Source organism: Petromyzon marinus, chromosome 72, assembly GCF_048934315.1.
Source record: "Petromyzon marinus isolate PM22_M1 ecotype Great Lakes invasive population chromosome 72, UKy_Petmar_22M1.pri1.0, whole genome shotgun sequence".
NCBI lineage: Eukaryota > Metazoa > Chordata > Hyperoartia > Petromyzontiformes > Petromyzontidae > Petromyzon > Petromyzon marinus.
This window is the reverse complement of record NC_133738.1, coordinates 1941358-1968128: the sequence shown is the minus strand read 5'-3', so window position 1 is coordinate 1968128 and position 26771 is coordinate 1941358. Positions and strand designations below refer to the sequence as shown.

The 26771-nt window shown below is 52.8% G+C and overlaps 1 protein-coding gene across 1 annotated transcript; it reads right to left on the bottom strand.

Annotated features, from left to right (window-relative positions):
- Positions 1–680: 680 nt before the first annotated feature.
- RPL18 (ribosomal protein L18) lies at positions 681–18749 on the bottom strand. Its single transcript, XM_032980631.2, has 7 exons — positions 18650–18749; positions 18357–18443; positions 12188–12295; positions 6516–6614; positions 5525–5648; positions 2276–2345; positions 681–895 (listed from the first exon to the last, which is right to left on the bottom strand). Exons 1-7 carry the CDS (start codon positions 18650–18652, stop codon positions 820–822), a joined length of 567 nt encoding a protein of 188 aa, XP_032836522.1. The 5' UTR covers positions 18653–18749; the 3' UTR covers positions 681–819.
- Between the last annotated feature and the right edge of the window lie 8022 nt (positions 18750–26771).

The following is a 26771-nucleotide window of genomic DNA, read 5'->3' as shown; positions in this document are numbered from 1 at the left end:
CTCCCCACAGAACCTCAACAGACTGTTGGGGACAAGAGCTATCGGTAGCGAGTAGCAGCACCTGAGGACCGGCACCGTGGCAACACAAGGGGATTGGTGGGGTGGTGGACACCACCACACCCGGCCGCCTTTGTCTCCCCCCCAGTGGCGACGTTTTTCCACCCCATCAGGTACTCATTTGAGGCCGAGTGGACCTAGGGGGAGGCACAGCGCCCACACACACAGGCGCCCACACACTCACACAGCGCCCACACACACACACAGACACACACACCCACAGCGCCCACACACACACCCACACACACAGGCACCCACACACACACACTCACACACAGGCGCCCACACACACACAGTGCCCACACACACACACACAGGCGCCCACACACACACACACACAGGCACCCACACACACACACACACAGGCGCCCACACACACACACACAGGCGCCCACACACACACACACAGGCGCCCACACACACACACAGGCGCCCACACACACACAGGCGCCCACACACACACACACACAGGCGCCCACCCACACACACACGTGCCCACCCACACACACACAGTGCCCACACACACACACACAGCACCCACACACACACACACAGGCACCCACACACACACACCCACACACTCACACTCAAACCCCAGACAGCGACGCAAAGCAGCCTGCTGCTGTTGTGAACCGGAACGTCTTTATTGTTGGGCGGTGCAGCAGGAGACAGCAGCAGCAGCAGCAGGGCCCACCACCACCACCACACCGCCACCGTCACCACCGCCACCACACTGCCACCGTCACCGCCCCCACACAGCGCTCAGTTCTTGTAGCCTCTGCTCGCCCTGCGACCCCGAGCCCTCTCAAACTTGCGGCCCTTGGAGCGAACGTACGGCCTGCATGGGGCGGGGAGAGAGACGGTGGTGGTGAGGTGAGGAGGGTGGTGGTGGTGAGGTGGTGGTGAGGTTGGTGGTGAGGTGGTGAGGGTGGTGGTGAGGTGGTGGTGTGAGCCCCGTGTGTGTAGCCCCGTGTGTGTGTGTGTGTGTGAGTGAGTGTGTGAGTGAGTGTCTGTGTGTGTGAGTGAGTGTCTGTGTGTGTGAGTGAGTGTCTGTGTGAGTGAGTGTCTGTGTGAGTGTGTGTGAGTGTCTGTGTGTGTGAGTGAGTGTCTGTGTGTGTGTGAGTGTCTGTGTGTGCGAGTGTCTGTGTGAGTGTGTGCGAGTGTCTGTGTGTGTGTGTGAGTGTCTGTGTGAGTGTGTGAGTGTCTGTGTGAGTGAGTGAGTGTCTGTGTGAGTGAGTGTCTGTGTGTGTGTGAGTGTCTGTGTGTGCGAGTGTCTGTGAGAGTGTGTGTGTGCGAGTGTCTGTGTGTGTGTGTGAGTGTCTGTGTGAGTGTGTGAGTGTCTGTGTGAGTGTGTGAGTGTCTGTGTGAGTGTGTGCGAGTGTGTGTGTGAGTGTCTGTGTGAGTGTGTGTGTGAGTGTGTGAGTGTCTGTGTGAGTGTCTGTGAGAGTGTGTGTGTGCGAGTGTCTGTGTGAGTGTCCGTGTGAGTGTCCGTGTGAGTGTCCGTGTGAGTGTCCGTGTGAGTGTCCGTGTGAGTGTCCGTGTGAGTGTCCGTGTGAGTGTCCGTGTGAGTGTCCGTGTGAGTGTCTGTGTGAGTGTCTGTGTGTCTGTGTGAGTGTCTGTGTGAGTGTCTGTGTGAGTGTGTGTGAGTGTCTGTGTGTGAGTGTGTGAGTGTGTGAGAGTGTGTGAGTGTGTGTGTGTGTCTGTGTGAGTGTGTGTGTCTGTGTGAGTGTGAGTGTGTGAGAGTGTGTGAGTGTGTGTGTGTGTCTGTGTGAGTGTGTGTGTCTGTGTGAGTGTGAGTGTCTGTGTGAGTGTGAGTGTCTGTGTGAGTGTGAGTGTCTGTGTGAGTGTGAGTGTCTGTGTGAGAGTGTGAGTGTCTGTGTGTGTGTCTGTGTGTGTGTCTGTGTGAGTGTCTGTGTGAGTGTGTGTGAGTGTGTGTGTGAGTGTCTGTGTGTGTGAGTGTCTGTGTGTGCGTGTCTGTGTGTGTGTGTCTGTGTGTGTGTGTCTGTGTGAGTGTGAGTGTCTGTGTGAGTGTCTGTGTGAGTGTGTCTGTGTTTGTGTGAGTGTGTGAGTGTCTGTGTGTGTCTGTGAGTGTGTGTGTGTCTGTGTGTGTATGTGAGTGTGTGTGTGAGTGTGTGTGTGAGTGTGTGTGAGTGTGTGCGAGTGTGTGTGTGTGCGAGAGTGTGCGAGTGTGTGCGAGTGTGTGCACGAGTAAACTCACTTTGTGTGCGAGTGTGGAACGCCGGGTGCCGGTCCAAAGTGGCGGTAGGCTTCACGGCCTTTACGGGGTCCTGGTGAGGTACAGGAGGAGACACGGGGGGTGAGGTACAGGAAGAGACACGGGGGTACAGGAGGAGAGACACGGGGGTACAGGAGGAGAGACACAGGAGGGACAGGAGAGACACAGGGGGACAGGAGGTACAGGAGACATGGTGGGTGAGGTACAGGAGGAGACACAGGAGGTACAGGACGAGAGACACGGGGGGTGAGGTACAGGAGGAGACACGGGGGGACAGGAGGAGAGACACGGGGGTACTGGAGGAGAGACACGGGGGTACAGGAGGAGAGACACAGGAGGGACAGGAGAGACACAGGGGGACAGGAGGTACAGGAGACATGGTGGGTGAGGTACAGGAGGAGACACAGGAGGTACAGGACGAGAGACACGGGGGGTGAGGTACAGGAGGAGACACGGGGGGACAGGAGGAGAGACACGGGGGTACAGGAGGAGAGACACGGGGGTACAGGAGGAGAGACACGGGGGTACAGGAGGTACAAGAGACACGGTGGGTGAGGTACAGGAGGAGAGACACGGGGGGTGAGGTACAGGAGGAGACACGGGGGTACAGGAGGAGAGACACGGGGGGACAGGAGGAGAGACACAGGGGGACAGGAGGAGAGACACAGGGGGACAGGAGGAAAGACACGGGGGGACAGGAGGAGAGACACAGGGGGTACAGGAGGAGAGACACGGGGGTACAGGAGGAGAGACACAGGGGGACAGGAGGAGAGACACGGGGGTACAGGAGGAGAGACACGGGGGGACAGGAGGAGAGACACGGGGGTACAGGAGGAGAGACACGGGGGTACAGGAGGAGAGACACAGGGGGACAGGAGGAGAGACACGGGGGTACAGGAGGAGAGACACGGGGGGACAGGAGGAGAGACACAGGGGGACAGGAGGAGAGACACAGGGGGACAGGAGGAGAGACAGGGGTACAGGAGGAGAGACACGGGGGTACAGGAGGAGAGACACGGGGGGACAGGAGGAGAGACACAGGGGTACAGGAGGAGAGACACGGGGGTACAGGAGGAGAGACACAGGGGGACAGGAGGAGAGACACGGAGGTACAGGAGGAGAGACACGGAGGTACAGGAGGAGAGACACGGAGGTACAGGAGGAGAGACACGGAGGTACAGGAGGAGAGACACGGAGGTACAGGAGGAGAGACACGGAGGTACAGGAGGAGAGACACGGAGGTACAGGAGGTACAGGAGGTACAGGAGACACGGTGGGTGAGGTACAGGAGGAGAGACACGGGGGGTGAGGTACAGGAGGAGAGACACGGGGGTACAGGAGGAGAGACACAGGGGTACAGGAGGAGAGACACGGGGGTACAGGAGGAGAGACACAGGGGTACAGGAGGTACAGCAATGCTCACTGACACCCGATCCTTACGGCGGGGTACCCCCCCGAGGCACCAAATAACACAAAATGACCGAGGCAATTAAAACATTTCATTTCGGGGACGCCATTTGTTTCCAGGGGTGTGCACAGTTAAAAAACCTTGGGATTGCGAGCAACAACTCCTTCCGGAAACGTGTTTTGTAATCCAAAGAGCTCGTACGTCAAAGCGCCCGTACGTCAAAGAGCCAATATGTCACCTTCCCCACCTAGCCCCTCCCTCCCTCCCCACCCAGCCCCTCCCTCCCCACCCAGCCCCTCCCTCCCTCCCCACCCAGCCCCTCCCTCCCCACCCAGCCCCTCCCTCCCCACCCACCAAGCCCCTCCCTCCCTCCCCACCCAGCCCCTCCCTCCCCACCCAGCACCTCCCTCCCCACCCAGCCCCTCCCTCCCCACCCAGCCCCTCCCTCCCCACCCAGCCCCTCCCTCCCACCCCACCCAGCCCCTCCCTCCCTCTCCACCCAGCCCCTCCCACCCCACCCAGCCCCTCCCACCCCACCCACCACCTCACTCCCCACCCAGCCCCTACGGAAAGAACCAATAAACAAGGCATCACATTCCCGTAGAACGTGTTTTTGTTTTTTCTGTCTGCATTTTGATTGCGCGCTATTGATCGCGGTTAATGCAGTAACAGGAATCCTTGTGTGTGTGACAAAAAAATAAATGTGTTTCAGTTTCGCTGCCGCAAAAAATGGGAGAAACGTTTATCATCATCATCATCATCTTTGGTCCTTTCGGTAAAGTCACCACCACCACCACGTAGAATGAGAATAAAATAATAAATTGATAAAATAACACAATAACACGATAATAATATTCTCACACGACGTTTCGGCCACAACGCAAGCGGCCTTCATCAGGTGAAGGGAGGCGAGAACTGTCTGGTAGGACAGCGCTGGAGTGAGAGAGCCACGTTCAGATCACGGCCTTTAAGCTGTGTGATCTGAACAAAGCGCCTTAGAGTCGCGGAATTGTTCCTCTCACACAGCTTAAAGGCCGTGATCTGAACGGCCTTTAGGCCGTGATCTGAACGTGGCTCTCTCACTCCAGCGCTGTCCTACCAGACAGTTCTCGCCTCCCTTCACCTGATGAAGGCCGCTTGCGTTGTGGCCCGAAACGTCGTGTGAGAATATTAAAATAAAATAACACAATAACACGATAATAATATTCTCACACGACGTTTCGGCCACAACGCAAGCGGCCTTCATCAGGTGAAGGGGGGCGAGAACTGTCTGGTAGGACAGCGCTGGAGTGAAAGAGCCACGTTCAGATCACGGCCTAAAGGCCGTTCAGATCACGGCCTTTAAGCTGTGTGAGAGGAACAATTCCGCGACTCTAAGGTGCTTTGTTCCTCTCACACAGCTTAAAGGCCGTGATCTGAACGTGGCTCTTTCACTCCAGCGCTGTCCTACCAGACAGTCCTCGCCTCCCTTCACCTGATGAAGGCCGCTTGTGTTGTGGCCCGAAACGTCGTGTGAGAATATTATTATTGTCGTGTTATTGTGTTATTTTATCAATTTATTATTTTATTCTCATTCTACGTGGTGGTGGTGGTGGTGACTTTACCGAAAGAACCAAAGAAGATGAATCATTGCAGTCACGAAAGCTTCAAATCGAAATCACCATCATCATCATCATCACCACATTAAGGAGGTTCGAATGGCGACGGAAACTTTGAACGGCCCCGTCTCCGGGCGAGGCTACGATCGTCTGTGGCAGCCCGAGGCTCAGCCGTGAACACCGGCGATGGTCTCGCGGTGAAGGAGGAGGCCCGGCTGGACTCACCGGACAGGAGCACAGTGTTCTGGCCGCGAGGGGACAGCAGGGCGAGCTGGTCCAGCGTGAGGACCTCCCCGCCGGCTCTCAGAATTCGGTCTCTCGCCTTCGCCGTCACCCGCAGGGCGCACACCTGCAGGCAACAGGCCGCCGCCAGTGGCGTCGTCACGGCAACAACAACCACCACCACAACAACATCATCAACCACAGAGCGCACAGCTACAGCAACACACCGACGTCGTCACAGCAACAACAACACCCACCACAACATCATCAATCACAGGAGCAGAGCGCACAGCTACAGGCAACACACCGCCGTCGTCACCGCCACAACAACCACCACCACAACAACCACCACAACCACAACAACCACAGTAGCAGAGCGCACAGCTACAACAACACACCACCGTCACCACCACCACAACAACCACCACAACCACATCATCAACAACAGTAGCAGAGCTCACAGCTACAACAACACACCACCGTCACCACCACCACCACAACCACAACAACCACAGTAGCAGAGCACACAGCTACAACAACACACCACCGTCACCACCACCACAACAACCACCACAACCACATCATCAACAACAGTAGCAGAGCTCACAGCTACAACAACACACCACCGTCACCACCACCACCACCACCACAACAACCACCACATCATCAACAACAGTAGCAGAGCTCACACCTACAACAACACACCACCGTCACCACCACAACAACAACCACAACATCATCAACAACAGTAGCAGAGCTCACACCTACAACACACCACCATCACCATCACCACAACATTAACCACAGGAGCAGAGGGCACACCAACAGCGAGCGACAGAGTGGCTCAGTGGGTGGGTGTATGATTGAGTTCGTGAGTGGGTGGGTAGGTGTGTGAATGAGTTATTGAGTGGGTGAGTGTTGGTGAGTGGGAGTAGAAGTGGTGAGCGAGCGAGTGGTGAGCGAGCGGTGAGCGAGCGAGCGGTGAGCATCGCACCTTGATCTTGGGAATGGTGAAGATCCTGGGGTCATCGGTGATGGTACCAATCACCACGGCAACCTTCCCCTCTCGACCGCCCATCTTCATCTTGCGTACCTACAAAGACAAAGGTCGCCCGTATAGCCGTTGACAGGCCGCTGGGGCAAGTGGCGTCCGTAGCGAGCAACAGCGCCGATGTAGGCTGGCACCGTGGCACACGAGGGGGTGAGGGTTGGTCAGCACCAGGCATGTCCACACACACAGGCAGACAGACACACACACACAGGCAGACAGACACACGCACAGGCAGACAGACACACGCACAAGGAGAGGCAGGCACACGCACGCACTAGCAGACACGCACGAGCAGACACGCACGAGCAGACGGGCACCACACACACCAGCAGAGAGACACACCAGCACACACACACAGACACACAATCGCAGACACCACACACACACCAGCAGACAGACACATATTGAGCCACTAGCAGACAGACACTGGTGCACACACATACACTAGCAGATCCACACACACTAGCAGATCCACACACACACACTAGCAAATCCACACACACACACTAGCAGATCCACACACACACACTAGCAGATCCACACACACACACTAGCAGATCCACACACACACACTAGCAGATCCACACACACTAGCAGATCCACACACACTAGCAGATCCACACACACACTAGCAAATCCACACACACACTAGCAAATCCACACACACACTAGCAAATCCACACAAACAAGAGCAAATCCAGACACACACTAGCAGATCCACACACACACGAGCAGATCCACACACATACTAGCAGATCCACACACACACTAGCAGATCCACACACATACTAGCAGATCCACACACACACTAGCAGATCCACAAACAAGAGCAGACACGCAGATACTAGCAGACACACACTAGCAGATCCACACACACACACTAGCAGATCCACACACACAAGCAGACACATACAGATACTAGCGGAAAACAACCGAAATTCGCCACTAAGTGGCGGTAACGTCACCACGGCGCTTGTGCCAGGCCATGTGCAGACACACGCACACATTGGCAGACACACACACACACACACTGGCAGACAGACACACACACTGGCAGACACACACACACACACTGGCAGACACACACACTGGCAGACACACACACTGGCAGACAGACACACACACTGGCAGACAGACACACACGCACACACACACACACACAGACACACACAGACACGCACGCACACAGACACACGCACACACACACAGACACACACACACGCAAGCATCTTGTGTTGCTTCCCCTCAGCCTCGTTTAGATCAGATCAGCCCCCCACTCCCACGCAGACCCCCCCGGCTCGCGAGGCCCCTCCCCCGGCGCAGGACGCGCCAATTGGGGGGGGGGCACGCGGCACGGGGGGGCGGAGAGGAGGGTCAGGTGACACGCACGAAGGACTCATCATCGGGGAGCGCTGGGGCCATCAAACAGCCCCGCTCTCGGGCGTAGCCACTGCCGTGGTTACTACCGGCAGCTACCGCCACTACCACCGGTAGCTACCGCCACTACCACCGGCAACTACCGCCACTACTACCGGTAGCTACCGTCACTACTACCGGTAGCTACCGCCACTACTACCGGTAGCTACAGTCACTACTACCGGTAGCTACTATCATTATAATCGTCACTACTACCGGTAACTACCGCCACTACTACCGGTAACTACTATCATTATAACCGTCACTACTACCGGTAACTACCGTCACTACTACCGGTAAATACCGCCACTACTACCGGTAACTACAGTCACTACTACCGGTAACTACTATCATTATAATCGTCACTACTACCGGTAACTACCGCCACTACTACCGGTAACTACTATCATTATAACCGTCACTACTACCGGTAACTACCGTCACTACTACCGGTAACTACCGCCACTACTACCGGTAACTACAGTCACTACTACCGGTAACTACTATCATTATAACCGTCACTACTACCGGTAACTACCGTCACTACTACCGGTAACTACCGCCACTACTACCGGTAACTACCGTCACTACTACCGGTAACTACCGTCACTACTACCGGTAACTACCGTCACTACTACCGGTAACTACCGTCACTACTACCGGTAACTACCGTCACTACTACCGGTACTACCGGCAACTACCGCCACTACCACCGGTAACTACCGCCACTACTACCGGTAGCTACCGCCACTACTACCGGTAACTACCGCCACTACTACCGGCAACTACCGTCAGTACTACTGGTAACTATCGTCACTACTACCGGTAACTACCGCCACTACTACCGGCAACTACCGTCACTACTACCGTTAACTACTGCCACTACTACCGGTAACTACCGTCACTACTACCGGTAACTACCGTCAATACTACCGGTAACTACCGTCACTACTACCGGTAACTACCGCCACTACTACCGGTAACTACCGGTAACTACCGTCACTACTACCATTAGCTACTGTCACTACTACTGGTAACTACCGTCACTACTACCATTAGCTACTGTCACTACTACCGTTATAACTACTGTCACTACTACCGGTAACTACTGCCACTACTACCGGTAACTACCGTCACTACTACCGTTAACTACCGTCACTACTACCGGTAACTACCGTCACTACCACCGGTAACTACCGCCACTACTACCGGTAGCTACCGTCACTACTACCGGTAGCTACCGCCACTACCACCGTTAACTACCGTCACTACTACCGTTAACTACCGTCACTACTACCATTAGCTACCGTCACTACTACCGGTAACTACCGTCACTACTACCGTTAACTACCGTCACTACTACCGGTAACTACCGTCACTACTACCGGTAACTACCGTCACTACTACCGGTAACTACCGTCACTACTACCGGTAACTACCGTCACTACTACCGGTAACTACCGTCACTACTACCGGTAACTACCGTCACTACTACCGGTAACTACCGTCACTACTACCGGTAACTACCGCCACTACTACCGGTAACTACCGTCACTACTACCGGTAACTACCGTCACTACTACCGGTAACTACCGTCACTACTACCGGTAACTACCGTCACTACTACCGTTAACTATCGTCACTACTACCGGTAACTACTACCACTACTACTGGTAACTACCGTCACTACTACCGGTAACTACCGTCACTACTACCGGTAACTACCGCCACTACCACCGGCAACTACCGTCACTACTACCGGTAACTACCGTCACTACTACCGTTAACTACCGTCACTACTACCGTTAACTACCGTCACTACTACCGTTAACTACCGTCACTACTACCGGTAACTACCGTCACTACTACCGGCAACTACCGTCACTACTACTGGTAACTACCGCCACTACTACCGTTAACTACCGTCACTACTACCGGTAACTACCGTCACTACTACCGGTAACTACCGTCACTACTACTGGTAACTACCGTCACTACTACCGGCAACTACCGTCACTACTACTGGTAACTACCGCCACTACTACCGTTAACTACCGTCACTACTACCGGTAACTACCGTCACTACTACCGGCAACTACCGTCACTACTACCGTTAACTACCGTCACTACTACCGTTAACTACCGTCACTACTACTGGTAACTACCGTCACTACTACCGGTAACTACCGTCACTACTACCGGTAACTACCGTCACTACTACCGGTAACTACCGCCACTACCACCGGCAACTACCGCCACTACTACCGTTAACTACCGTCACTACTACTGGTAACTACCACCACTACTACCGGTAACTACCGCCACTACTACCGGTAACTACCGCCACTACTACCGGTAACTACCGCCACTACTACCGGTAACTACCGCCACTACTACCGGTAACTACCGTCACTACCACCGGTAACTACTATCATTATAACCGTCACTACTACCGGTAACTACTATCATTATAACCGTCACTACCACCGTTAACTACCGTCACTACTACCGTTAACTACCGTCACTACTACCGGTAACTACCGTCACTACTACCGGTAACTACCGTCACTACTACCGGTAACTACCGTCACTACTACCGGTAACTACCGTCACTACTACCGGTAACTACCGTCACTACTACCGTTAACTATCGTCACTACTACCGGTAACTACCGTCACTACTACCGGTAACTACCGTCACTACTACCGGTAACTACCGTCACTACTACCGGTAACTACCGTCACTACTACCGGTAACTACCGTCACTACTACCGGTAACTACCGTCACTACTACCGGTAACTACCGTCACTACTACCGGTAACTACCGCCACTACTACCGGCAACTACCGCCACTACTACCGGTAACTACCGCCACTACTACCGGTAACTACCGTCACTACTACCGGTAACTACCGTCACTACTACCGGTAACTACCGTCACTACTACCGGTAACTACCGTCACTACTACCGGTAACTACCGCCACTACTACCGTTAACTACCGTCACTACTACCGGCAACTACCGTCACTACTACCGGTAACTACCGTCACTACTACCGGTAACTACCGTCACTACTACCGGTAACTACCGTCACTACTACCGGTAACTACCACCACTACTACCGGTAACTACCGTCACTACTACCGGTAACTACCGTCACTACTACCGTTATAACTACCATCACTACTACCGTTAACTACCGCCACTACTACCGGTAACTACCGTCACTACTACCGGTAACTACCGTCACTACTACCGGTAACTACCGTCACTACTACCGGCAACTACCGTCACTACTACCGGTAACTACCGTCACTACTACCGGTAACTACCGTCACTACTACCGGTAACTACCGTCACTACTACCGGTAACTACCGTCACTACTACCGGTAACTACCGTCACTACTACCGGTAACTACCGTCACTACTACCGGCAACTACCATCACTACTACCGGTAACTACCGTCACTACTACCGGTAACTACCGTCACTACTACCGGTAACTACCGTCACTACTACCGTTAACTACCGTCACTACTACCGTTAACTACCGTCACTACTACTGGTAACTACCGTCACTACTACCGGTAACTACCGCCACTACTACCGGTAACTATCGCCACTACTACCGGTAACTACCGTCACTACTACCGTTAACTACCGTCACTACTACCGGTAACTACCATCACTACTACCGTTAACTACCGTCACTACTACCGTTAACTACCGTCACTACCACCATCACTACTACCATTAAAACTATCGTCACTACTACCGTTAACTATCGTCACTACCACCGTTAACTACCGTCACTACTAGGCGATGGTGGTAGCTACGTCAGCGGTGGTGGTGATGTAGTAGCGATGTAGGCAGTGACGTACGAGACATGGCGTAGGTGACGGTGGTGGCTACGTTAGTGGTGGTGATGTAGCAGCGATGTAGGCAGTGACGTACGTCACGTACGAGACGTGACTTACGTCACGTCTCGTACGTGACGTAGGTGATGGCGGTAGCTGCGTTAGCGATGGCGGTGATGTAGGTAGTGATTTACGTCACGTACGAGACGTGACGGAGGCGATGGTGGTAGCTACGTTAGCGGTGGTGGTGATGTAGGTAGTGACGTACGTCACGTACGAGACGTGAAGGTGATGGTGGTAGCTACGTCAGCGGTGGTGGTGGTGTAGCAGCGACGTACCAGGCGCGCGATGGAGATAGGGGGGCGGTTGGTACGAGACATGAACAGCCTCTTGAGCACCACTTTGTTGAAGGGGGAGCTCGTGCGGCGAGCAAGGAAGCGGTAGAGCTGAGAACAAAATGGCGACATCAAGCGACACGTCGCTCAGCGATGCAACGTCAAACGCCACAACATCGTCACAACACGTCGACGCCATAACACCACCAACACCACCACCAACACCACCACCAACACCACCACCAACACCACCACCAACACCACCACCAACACCACCACCAACACCACCAACACCACCAACACCACCAACACCACGACATCATCAAACACAACGCATCACCGCATCATCAAGCGCCAAAATACCACAATAATACGACACAATGACATATCATCAAACGCAATATCATCACAACAACACAAACACCACCACCACGTCACCAAACACCACATCAACAAAACACCATAACAACACAGCATAACAATACAACACAATAACATCAAACACAATATCATCACAACACAAACACCCCCACCACGTCACCAAACACCACATCAACAAAACACCATAACACAGCATAACAATACAACACAATAACATAACATCAAACACAATATCATCACAACAACACAAACACCACCACCACCACGTCACCAAACACCACATCAACAAAACACCATAACAACACAGCATAACAATACAACACAATAACATCAAACACAATATCATCACAACAACACAAACACCACCACCACGTCACCAAACACCACATCAACAAAACACCATAACAACACAGCATAACAATACAACACAATAACATCAAACACAATATCATCACAACAACACAAACACCACCACCACGTCACCAAACACCACATCAACAAAACACCATAACAACACAGCATAACAATACAACACAATAACATCAAACACAATATCACAACACAAACACCACAACCTCCACCACGTCACCAAACACCACATCAACAAAACACCATAACAACACAGCATAACAATACAACACAATAACATAACATCAAACACAATATCATCACAACAATACAAACACCACCACCACCACGTCACCAAACACCACATCAACAAAACACCATAACAACACAGCATAACAATACAACACAATAACATCAAACATCACAACATCACACGTAGCAGCAACAACACAATCGGTAAACACGACGTCTCGCACGCAGAGGCCAAGCAGCGGGGAGGCTACAGCCGACACGCTAATGTAACAACCGACACGGTATCAAGGTGTATTAATTTAACCAGGAGGCAACCGATGATGTCCAGCAGCGCACACAACCAACACACTTACCATTACAACACTTGCTTACAAAGACAACGACTACACCCACCCCCCTATAGCCTCTTTAACAGACTGTAGGGGCAGGTGCTGTTAGCGAGCAGCACCTATGAAGGCCGGAACGGTACATACACACACTTACATACACGCACATACGCATAGACACGTACATACACACACTACACACACAAAGATCCCCCATATAGCCTTAACAGACTGTAGGGGCAAGTGCTGTTAGCGAGCAGCACCTATGAAGGCCAGTAACGGTGCACGAGGGGGGTGGGTGGCCAGCACCACGCCCGACCGCCTTTGTCTCCCCAGTGGCGATGTTTACTACACACCGCTACACCAGGTACTCACTTGAGGCCGAGTCGACCTAGGGGAGAGGCCCGGGACCGGTTCAGAGAATCGTCACTGGTGGCGTTGGCCGCGAGCGGGAATCGAACCCGGGTCGCCAGGTTCATAGCGCAGCGTAGCGCTAACCGCTGCACCACCGCTCCCCACAGCCACACACGCACATTACCTGTGAGCCCGTACGCTTTCACCGTATTCCTGTACGGGGGAAATTGAGCTCGGGTCCATATAAGCCCATATAGCGTTCAGCCGTTTCAGTGAGGGCAACGTTTTTTTCCGCGACTATTTGTTTCGAGTTTCTCCCTTGCGACGGTGGGACTTTGTAGGACGAACGATGAGATTTACAATGGGCACGGGGTGACCAATTTGAGGGGGGTCTTGATTTGGTCTGCAATAAGGTAGGGCACTGATAAGGCGTTGACAGGTAGGCACGGCAGAGCCACGCACGTGAACACACCATCCGCATGCAACATTTAAATGATCTTAGCCACTCATTTGTGATGGGCCAATTGACGAGTTCGTTAAAGGCCGGCGACCCTCGGCTCCAACCTTCTACGTGGCCAGGCGCCTCAGTAACGAGGAATTCAACTTTTCCATTCTCAGCCAAGAGCTCAGGTGAGATAGGGATCATCATCGGCGCCTTAGTCTGGCTCTGCGAGCCTCGGTGATTAACACTGAACCCTGTGGGAGCCTCAGTCTGGCTCTGTGAGTCTCGGTGATTAACACTGAACCCTGTGGGAGCCTCAGTCTGGCTCTGTGAGCCTCAGTGATTAACACTGAACCCTGTGGGAGTCTCAGTCTGGCTGTGAGCCTCGGTGATTAACACTGAACCCTTTGTGAGCCTCAGTCTGGCTGTGTGAGCCTCAATGATTAACACTGAACCCTGTGGGAGCCTTAGTCTGGCTCTGTGAGTCCCAGTGATTAACACTGAACCCTATGGGGAGCCTCAGTCTGGCTCTGTGAGTCTCAGTGATTAACACTGACCCCTGTGGGAGCCTCAGTCTGGCTGTGAGCCTCAGTAAGTAACACTGAACCCTACGAGAGCCTCAGTAGATGGAGCTCAAGAGGACAATGTGGAAGTCACCCACATTTTACCCCACCGCCATAAACTGTTAAACTACGGGAATAGATTACCAAACTAATTTCTTTAGAATAACAGCTTTCTAATAATAATAATGATACGTTTTTCCCCTTTTTTCTGGCAACAAACTGTGCATTGTCCTTGAAACTGATTGGTCCACACCAGAGACAGCTTTTTCTTTCAAGGGCAAAGCCACAAGCTTAGAGGTCGCGATCTGAGCTTGTGGCTTTTTTTCACTCCAGCGCTGTCCTCCAGACAGTTCTCGTCCCTTCACCTGATGAAGGCCGCTTGTGTTGTGGCCGAAACGTCGTGAGATTTTTGTTATATTTTTTTTACCTTACGTGGTGACTTTACCCAATAGAACCAAAGAGTATGGATCCTAGCAGTCACGAAAGCTTTGAATCTAGAATTGATAACCTCTATGGGGAGGGCTTTCGCCTATCTGTTAAGAGCTTTTAACAGACAACGGGACGAGAAGTCACAGCTCATCGAGACGCTGGGCTTACTCAAAAGATGCCACGATCACACAGCTTAAAGGTCGCGATCTGAGCTTGTGGCTTTTTCTCACTCCAGCGCTGTCCTACCAGACAGTCTCGTCCCTTCACCCGATGAAGGCCGCCGCTTGTGTTGTGGCCGAGACGTCGTGATTTTTATTTTAAATTTTGATTTAAAGCTTTCGTGACTGCAGTAATTCATATTCTTAGTTTTTTCGGTAAAGTCACATTGAAGGGAAACAACAAAATAATAACATACATATAAAACAATAAAATTCTCACGACGTTTCGACCATAACTCAAACGGTCGTCTTCAGGTGTGTTGGTTTGCATAAGTTTATTTTTATAAATAAATAAATGCGCCGTTTAAAAATTAATTTATGCGAACCAACACACCTGAAGACGGCCGTTTGAGTTATGGTCGAAACGTCGTGAGAATTTTTTTTATTGTTTTATACACAGTTTATTATTTTGTTGTTTCCCTTCAACGTGACTCGTGATTTTTGTTATTTTTTACCTTACGTGGTGACTTTACCCAATAGAACCAAAGAGTATCATGCCACAAGTATTGTGGTCAATGCGGTGACGTGATTCCTTGTATAAAAAAAGAAAAGATTTAAGTTTTGTGGCCAGAAAAGAGGGGAAAACCCCATTTATTATTATTATATTTTGGTACTGGCAAAGGGAGGTCTCAAGATGTAGATGCTCACCCCGAGCCCGACTAGGTGAGTGACTCGTTAATGAAAGAGCTTTCTAGTTTGTCCTTCACCAGCACCTACGATTAGCACGGTTCTGCGTACATACTACCATACAGTACACTATACACCACACTACTGTACAACTACTATCCACTACACTATACACTACATTTTAAACTCACCGTCTATAGAACTGCTTGCTCCTCGTCGTAGTTGCGAGTAGTTTGCTCTCTTTCCCCCCTGGGCACCTACGATTAACCCTATTATTATGCTGCGTACGGACTACAATACAGCACACTACACTATACACCACGATATACACTACACTATACACTACGATATACACTACACTATACACTACGATATACACTACACACTACGATATACACTACACTACGATATACACTACTATACGACACACTATGATACTACTACACTTCTATATACACTACAATATACTACACACCACACTACTATACACTACAATACTATACAGTACACTATACACTACGATATACCACACTATACACTACTATACATTACACTACACTGCTATACACTACAATATTATACACTACACTATACATTACACTATACACTACGATATACTAGACTATACACCACACTATATATTACACTATACACTGCTATACACTAGACCACACGATATACTAGACTATACACTACAATACACTACTATACATTACACTATACACTAGACTATACACTACGATATACGAGACTATAAACCACGCTATACACTACTATACATTACACTATACACTGCTATACACTAGACCATACACTACACACTACGATATACTAGACCATACACAATACTATACACCACACTATACACTACACTGCTATACACTACAATACTATACACTACATTACACTATACACTACGATATACTAGACTATACACCACACTATACATTACACTATACACTGCTATACACCACAATACTATACACTACGATATACTAAGACTATACACTACAATACTATACACCACACTATACACTACTATACATTACACTACACTGCTATACACTACAATACTATACACTATACATTACACTATACACTACGATATACTAGACTATACACCACACTATACATTACACTATACACTGCTATACACTAGACCATACACTACACACTACGATATACTAGACTATACACTACAATACTATACATTACACTATACACTAGACTATACACTACGATATACTAGACTATACACTACAATACTTTACACCACGCTATACACTACTATACATTACACTATACACTGCTATACACACTCGACTATACACTACAATACTACACACCACACTATACACTACTATACATCACACTATACACTGCTATACACACTAAACTATACACTACACGCTACATTTAAACCACATTGTCTGTAGAACTGATGCTCGTCGTAGTTGCGAATAGTTTGCGTACGATGCTAAAATAATTTCCGCGAACTCTACGTACAGTGGGCGCAGAACGCCCGCTGGATGAGCCCCACGTGGAACAACATTGTTTTACAAAGTGATGTTTCGTTAATTTATTTTAAAAGAAAACAACCCTAACTTTTCACGTGAAAGGTCACGGCGTTTAGCCGTCACGAATGCCCCATTATTATTCGTCGTTTTAAGTTACCGACTTAATTCGCCTTTAGAGCCGGGGTGGGTGGGGGGTGGGAGAGATATATAAAATAAATTAAATACGTTTTGTAATAAACATTGTAAAAAAAATCAAATACAAAGTTACGTCGCACGTACCTCGACGAGCGAGCGCAAGTCAAAGATTAAAATTATTCCAGTGGGGAAATGTAAAATAAATAAAATTCCACATTCAATTACACAGGCAGCGGCCTAGCGCCTAAGGCTTTGCCTAATCACCAACCCCCCCCTCTTATTCGACCGAGGGAATTTTTTTTTAAATACATTTTTACTGCAAAAAAAAGTCAACGTCGCACGTCCCTTGACTAGCAAGCGCGCAAGTTACAACTTTATTCACCTCGAGGGGGAATGCGAAATAACATTTAAAAAAAAAATCCCCATTCAAATTGCATAGGCCGCGGCCTAGCGCCTAAGGCTTCGCCTAATCGCCCCCCCCCCCCCAAATTTTGCTGAGGCGATTTTCGTTGCAATTTAAAAATTACAGGAAACATTAAAAAAAACACACACACATCATTATCTCGCACGTCCCACGCACCTTAACGAGCAGGCGCAGGTAGATGTCCTCGCTCCGCGGCTCCGTGCGCCGAACCTTACGGTCCTTGTTATGGCGAATGTCGATACCCTGCGCACGGACACATCGCGAGGGGACGCTCGCGTTAAAGACGCCGCGGGTGAAACCCTCGGCCCGACCGCCGCCGCCGTCGACGCCGCTCGACGCGGGGGAATCTCGCGCGTCGACCGAGACGCCGTTGGGCGTCCATCCGACGCGAGGCGAAGCGGATGTCGGCGGATGCGTGCGAGGAGCGACGAGAGGCCGCCGGCACTCACCATCTTGCCTGCGCGGGAAAGGGAGGGAGAACGGGGTGGGGGGGAAGGGGGGGGGAAGAGCGCAGCGAGGGATTTGTGGGTAGTGACGGTTTGGGCGGGGTGGGGGAGGCTTGGGGGTGTACCGCAACGTCTGTATGAGCAGAATTTTTTTTTTTGCCACGGGCTACGCTCAAAAGGGGTGGCCCACAAACCAACCCCGGCGGTCGAGGGGTTGAAAATTTAAACTTCGGGTTTTGGTGTGTTGGGAGGGGGGGGATGAGACTGAAGAGATGACGGGTGGTCGTTGACCACCCCACGCGCAAGGGCTTTTGTCGCTCGTTGTGAACGGCAATGCGGGAGGGCGGAGAGTGAAAATCGTGCCTTCGGAATGAGCGGGGGAGGGGTGGAGGAGCGACTACTGTCTGAGTGACACGTGCTCGCTGTTACGGAATGTGATACTCACCCAATCACTCACCCAGTCACTCACTCACACAGTCACTTACCCAGTCACTCACACAGTCACTCAGACAGTCACTCACCCAGTCACTCACTCAGACAGTCACTCACACAGTCACTCACCCAGTCACTCACACAGTCACTCACCCAGTCACTCACACAGTCACTCACCCACACAGTCACTCACCCAGTCAATCACTCAGACAGTCACTCACCCAGTCACTCACACAGTCACTCACCCACACAGTCACTCACCCAGTCACTCACTCAGACAGTTACTCACCCAGTCACTCACACAATCACTCACCCACACGGTCACTCACCCAGTCACTCACACAGTCACCCACACGGTTACTCACCCAGTCACTCACTCACACAGTCACTCACCCAGTCACTCACACAGTCACTCACCCACACGGTCACTCACCCAGTCACTCACACAGTCACCCACACGGTTACTCACCCAGTCACTCACTCACACAGTCACTCACCCAGTCACTCACACAGTCACTCACCCAGTCACTCACCCAGTCACACTCACACAGTCACTCACCCAGTCACTCACACAGTCACTCACCCAGTCACTCACACAGTCACTCACCCACACGGTCACTCACCCAGTCACTCACACAGTCACCCACACGGTCACTCACCCAGTCACTCACTCAGACAGTCACTCACACAGTCACTCACACAGTCACTCACACAGTCACCCACACGGTCACTCACCCAGTCACTCACTCAGACAGTCACTCACCCAGTCACTCACACAGTCACCCACACGGTCACTCACCCAGTCACTCACTCAGACAGTCACTCACACAGTCACTCACACAGTCACTCAACCAGTCACCCACACGGTCACTCACCCAGTCACTCACCTAGTCCCTCACACAGTCACCCACACGGTCACTCACCCAGTCACTCACTCAGACAGTCACTCACCCAGTAACTCACACAGTCACCCACATAGTCACTCATCTAGTCACTCACTCACCCAGTCATTCACCCACACGGTCACTCACCCAGTCACTCACCCACACAGCCGCTCACCCAGTGACTCACCCACACAGTCACTCAACCAGTCACTCACTCACCCAGTTACTCACTCACCCAGTTACTCACTCACCCAGTCACTCACCCACACAGTCACTCACCCACACAGTCACTCACCCAGTCACTCACCCACACAGTCACTCACCCACACAGTCACTCACCCAATCACTCACCCAGTCACTCACTCACACAGTCACTCACCCACACGGTCACTCACCCAGTCACTCACTCAGACAGTCACTCACCCAGTCACTCAACCAGTCACCCACACGGTAACTCACCCAGTCACTCACTCAGACAGTCACTCACCCAGTCACTCACTCAGTCACCCACACGGTCACTCACCCAGTCACTCACTCAGACAGTCACTCACACAGTCACTCACACAGTCACCCACATAATCACTCATCTAGTCACTCACTCACCCAGTCACTCACCCACACGGTCACTCACCCAGTCACTCACTCAAACAGTCACTCACCCAGTCACTCAACCAGTCACTCACCCACACGGTCACTCACCCAGTCACTCACTCAGACAGTCACTCACCCAGTCACTCACCTAGTCACTCACACAGTTACTCACCCACACGGTCACTCACCCAGTCACTCACACAGTCACCCACACGGTCACTCACCCAGTCACTCACTCAGACAGTCACTCACCCAGTCACTCAACCAGTCACCCACATAGTCACTCACCCAGTCACTCACTCAGACAGTCACTCACCCAGTCACTCACACAGTCACCCACACGGTCACTCACCCAGTCACTCACTCAGACAGTCACTCACCCAGTCACTCACACAGTGACCCACATAGTCACTCACCCAGTCACTCACTCAGACAGTCACTCACCCAGTCACTCACTCAGTCACCCACACGGTCACTCACCCAGTCACTCACTCAGACAGTCACTCACACAGTCACTCACACAGTCACCCACATAATCACTCATCTAGTCACTCACTCACCCAGTCACTCACCCACACGGTCACTCACCCAGTCACTCACTCAAACAGTCACTCACCCAGTCACTCAACCAGTCACTCACCCACACGGTCACTCACCCAGTCACTCACTCAGACAGTCACTCACCCAGTCACTCACCTAGTCACTCACACAGTTACTCACCCACACGGTCACTCACCCAGTCACTCACACAGTCACCCACACGGTCACTCACCCAGTCACTCACTCAGACAGTCACTCACCCAGTCACTCAACCAGTCACCCACATAGTCACTCACCCAGTCACTCACTCAGACAGTCACTCACCCAGTCACTCACACAGTGACCCACATAGTCACTCACCCAGTCACTCACTCAGACAGTCACTCACCCAGTCACTCACCTAGTCACTCACACAGTCACTCACCCACACGGTCACTCACCCAGTCACTCACACAGTCACCCACACGGTCACTCACCCAGTCACTCACTCAGACAGTCACTCACCCAGTCACTCACACAGTCACTCACTCAGACAGTCACTCACCCAGTCACTCACACAGTCACCCACATAGTCACTCATCTAGTCACTCACTCACCCAGTCACTCACCCACACGGTCACTCACCCAGTCACTCACTCAGACAGTCACTCACCCAGTCACTCACACAGTCACTCACACAGTCACTCATTCACACAGTCACTCACCCACACAGTCACTCACCCAGTCACTCACCCACACAGTCACTCACCCAGTCACTCACCCAGTCACTCACCCGCACGGTCACTCACCCAGTCACTCACCCAGTCATTCACCAGCACGGTCACTCACCCAGTCACTCACCCACACAGTCACTCACCCAGTCACTCACTCACCCAGTTACTCATTCACCCAGTTACTCACTCACCCAGTCACTCACCCACACAGTCACTCACCCACACAGTCACTCACCCACACAGTCACTCACCCAGTCACTCACCCAGTCACTCACCAGCACGGTCACTCACCCAGTCACTCACCCACACAGTCACTCACCCAGTCACTCACCCAGACAGTCACTCACCCAGTAACTCACCCAGTCACTCACCCAGACAGTCACTCACCCAGTCACTCATTCACCCAGTCACTCACCCAGACAGTCACTCACCCGGTCACTCACCCAGACACTCACCCACACAGTCACCCACACAGTTACTCACCCAGTCACTCACCCACACAGTCACTCACCCAGTCACTCACCCAGTCACTCACCCCCACAAAAGACAAAGATCCCCCGTGTAGCCTGTCACAGACTGTAGAGGCAAGTGCTGTTAGCGAGTAGCAGCAGCGACTATGAAGGCTACCGGCACTGTGGCACACACAGAGGGGGTGGGTGGCCAGTACAACGCCCGGCCGCCTTTGTCTCCCCTAGTGGCGATGTTTACCACACACCGCACCAGGTACTCATTTGAGGCTGAGTCGACCTAGGGGTAGCCCAGGACCGGTTCAGATAATCGTCACTGGTGGTGATGACCGTGAACGGGAATCGAACCCAGGTCGCCGGGTTCGTAGCGCAGCGTAGCGCTAACCACTACACTACCGCTCCCCACACACAACAACAACAACCGCCATTCGCCACTAAGTGGCGGTGACATCACCACGACGCTTGTGCCAGGCCATGTGCACCTTGAGGACACGTGAAGTGTCGAACGCCCGCGGGCAGGAGGTCACGGGGCAGACCCAGGTGCCACGGGTCGACTGACTGAGATGACTGAGATGACTGGCTGATGCACCACCTGTGCCCCCTACTGTGCCAACTTGCTGTGCTTTAGCCACCCGGCGCTCCGCTCGTTGTTGTGAGCGTCGCTCCTCCGCCCTCCGTTGTTGTTGGAGGGCGACTGCCTCCAACTGCCCAGTAGCAGCGTCCTTCACGAGCCTCCTCCACTGAGGCCGATCTTGACACCGCTGGTACCGGTCATCGGCAAGTCCACTCAGCTTCACGTCCTCCTGTACCACACCACTCCATCTCTTCTCTAGCCCGTGCCGCGCCCATTTAGCTCCCTCGATCCGGCCGAACAAAAGCTGTTTCGGCATGCGGTGGCTGGGCATGCGGGCTACATGACCCAGCCAACGCAACCTTGCCTGCCGGAGGAGCTCACCGATGGGACTTTGTCCAGATCTTTCAAGGATTTGTGAGCTCCTCACACAATCCAGCTTGCGGGTTAAACCCAGGATGGATCGTAGGCAGGCTAGCCTAAATGTTTCTAACCGGCAAAGATGTTCCATTAGGGGGGTCCACGTTTCGCAAGCGTAGAGAAGGGAGGGAATGACCATGGCCGAGAAGACCTGAAGCTTAGTGCGGAGCGACAGACCAGGTAGCTTCCACACAGCGTTACGCAACCGATGAAAAGATATTGCCGCTCGACTGATTCTGAGTGAAACATCTGCTGTTAAACTGGAGCCAGTCATAAGCACACTGCCCAGGTATGGGAAACTCTCCACTCTCTCCACAACTGCCCCATCACCGATTGGGAGTTGTGGGGGTGGAGTGTCCGATGGTACAAAATGCCCAGGCAGGTGCTTAGTTTTGGTGGGGCTGATGGTAAGGCCCCATCTCTTAGTGGCACGCTCCAGTCTCAGCAGCAGCATCTCCAAATCCTCCTCTGAATGAGCAGCTATTACCAAATCATCGGCATACATAACGTGGTTGAGCAATAGGGAGCCATCCCTTGACCGCACCCGGGCATCGATCAGCCTCCCATTATATCTGTACCATATGGAGATTCCTCCAGTACAGCTATTGAAGGCTTCACGAACTACGTGGTCAAAATAGATGTTAAATAATGTGGGAGCCAGAGGACATCCCTGTCGCACCCCAAGGTGGACAGGGAATGGCTCTGACTCCCGGCCACGTAGTTTTACCCGGGCCCGCTCACCATCGTGAAGGTCCTTAATGATCGTGAGCAGAGGATCAGGTACTCCAAAAGCACGAAGAACAACCCAGAGCCCAGGCCTACTTATGGTATCATAGGCCTTGACCAGGTCAATAAAGCAGAGATGTAGGTCTTGCTGGAATTCCCTACACCTCTGCTGTAGCAGACGGACAGAAAATATGGCATCTGTGCAGGACCGCCCTTTCCTGAAACCGCATTGGGGCTTCGCAAGCCTCTCCTCAGCGTACCTGGCAAGGCGATGTTGAATAATCCTTGCCAGGACCTTTCCCGGCACACTGAGGAGTGAGATTCCCCTGAAGTTGTTACAGTCTGTGCGGTCCCCCTTCTAAAAAAGGGGGACCACCAGGGCATCCTTCCAATCCTGCGGAACCTGTCCAGTGGTCCAGACTGTTGTTATGATGTCATATAGGGCAGTTGTGATGCCGCCGCCACGGAGCCGATCGGCGGGTGGCCCACCTGCGATCTCGCCGCTCCGAGCGGCGAGGCCGACATTGCTCCACCCCACCACCTCCCCACCCCCCCCCCCACCGGAACACACACGCACGCACTCCCCCCCACCATTAGAGCGCGTGGGGAGACACCCTGGCCGACAGGTTTTCACCCAGAAGCCCTCGTAAAGGGATAATCTTCACGGTTTCCTGCGGCCAGGGAATTGGACGGTCTCCCCCGACGCTAACACCCACCGCGGCGCCGTGACTTTGGTTGTAATTACATGGTCACGACGGGGCTGCCGAGCCACCGCGGGTAGACAGCACACACAACACACACGGGTCAGCAGGCAGGTAGGAGGGCAGAGCCACGAGCGGCGGGAAAGCAGGGTCGCCCTCTGGCTGGAGGGCCGCTGAGCAGGTAAATTTAGATGCGGACGTCGCTGAAAGCAACGGCCCGGGGGATGCTGGGATACAGATGGGCCTACCGATTGGCAGGTGATCCCAGCGAGCTGATTGGCCCGCGAGTCGGCACCAGGTAGCCCCTTTGATGTAGAAAGAATAAAGCGGGTCAGGGCGAAGGAGAAAGGTTCTCTGGCTACTCGAGTCAACCCCAGGCCCGTCAACTCCCGAGTCCAGCCGCGCGAACGTCCGTGGGACGTATCGACGCGCCGCGAGGACCAGACGGCAGTGACGACGAACCGTGAGTAAGAGAGAGAGAGAGGGAGTTGGGACTTAGCTTAAGAGCAAAACCGGAGAGGGTAAAGGGGAGAAGGACAGGTAGAGTGTAGTGCCGACTATCGAGAGATAGATCGGTCCTGCCCCGCTGATCCCGACTGACTCGGTTAAATAAGGGCTCGCCGACGCGGTGGAATAAATCGTCGGCGGTTACATAACGGACTGGTGTGGTTTTTGCGGAAGCGTGGGTGCGCTTGCTGTCGCGGTGGTCGTTACATAACAGACTGGTGTGGTGGTTTTTGCGAGGGTGTGGAAAGTTAGTGGAAGCGTGGGTTCGCTTGCTGTTCTCGGTGGTCGCCGCGTGTGTGGAGCGGCGCCGCGTGGATTGTGTGCGCTACGAACCGTCGGCTGCGGACTCCTGCGTTGCGAGCGGATACCCGTCTCGCACGCATGCCCATCGCATAGCCCTTTAAACCCGTTTAAACCAATCCCCCCAAGCGTCGGAGTGAGCACGAACGACGTCGCTTACCCTCCGACCTTTGACCCCCTGTTACCCGCGTGTGATTGGTGCGTGGGACTGCGCGGGCGGGGAGCGTCGCGTTTGGGTGCCGGCGAAGCGCTAGCGGGTCCCAGGGGGGTCGAGTGTGATGCCCCACCGGCAGGAGACCCGGACTCGGGGGGGGACGGCACAGGGGGGGGAACAGGAGCGCGACGACCTTTCCCCGCCAGGGGAGGAGTGCGGCGGCGGCAGCTCCCACACTAGTGGAGAGTCTGGGAGCGTCGGTACTTCGCGGACAGGGTCGCAGGCAGGGGAGATCCCGGGGGCCGGCGACCCTAACACAGTCTGTGCACAAACGCCACCCTCCCTCAGCATTTCGCTTGGGAGATCATCTCTGCCCGCTGCCTTTCCTGGTCTCAGACTCCGGATCGCCTTCAGTACTTCCTCAACAGATGGCACTTCAGCCAGCCACTCACAGGGGGTGACTTCTTCCAATATTTGAGGCACCGCAGCCTCAGCAGGGTCATCCTCACTTTGTGCCACGATGTTTTCCTGGCTGAGGGATTTTCCCTCCCCCAAGACCTCACAGAAATGCTCAGCAAATCTGCAAACCTGTTCCTGGGGATCGGAGATTGGATCACCGTATTTTCCCCAAATGATGGTAATAGGTGTGGCACTGCAGGTTACTTTTTTGATGGAGTTAAATAGAGAATTGTGATCACGGGCCACTGAGGCAGACTCCATCTCCTCAGCAACTCGCGACCACCACCCATCCTTGCAGCGCCTCACGGCTCTCCGAACCTCCGAGCGAAGGCTGCGGTAAGCCTCCGCATTCTCTGACGTGGGATTCTGTAGCCGATGACAGTGGGCCTGTCGCTTTTTCTCAACCATCCTGAACACCTCCTCTGTCAGCCAGGGTCTCTGGAGAGGTCTGGACCGCATACCCAAAGCAGCCATTGCAGCTGCATGAGTCACAGTCCTAAACCTCGCCCATTTACCCTCGACATCAGGAGGAGTGGGGGACGATGCCAACCCCAGCCGCAAGCGATGATGAAATTTTCGCTTGCAACTTTCATCAGATAACTGAGACCAGGCCACTTTAGGTGGGAATGGGGTCCTGGGTGTACACCCACCATCGGAGTG

Bases quoted from the DNA above. Each gene is read 5' to 3' on its own strand.
- RPL18 (XM_032980631.2), bottom strand. The intron at 6,615-12,187 runs GTACGTCGCTGC...TTGTCTTTGTAG, and splicing joins CTATCTCCATCGCGCGCCTG to GTACGCAAGATGAAGATGGG. The intron at 896-2,275 runs GTGAGTTTACTC...CGCCCCATGCAG, and splicing joins GTTCCACACTCGCACACAAA to GCCGTACGTTCGCTCCAAGG.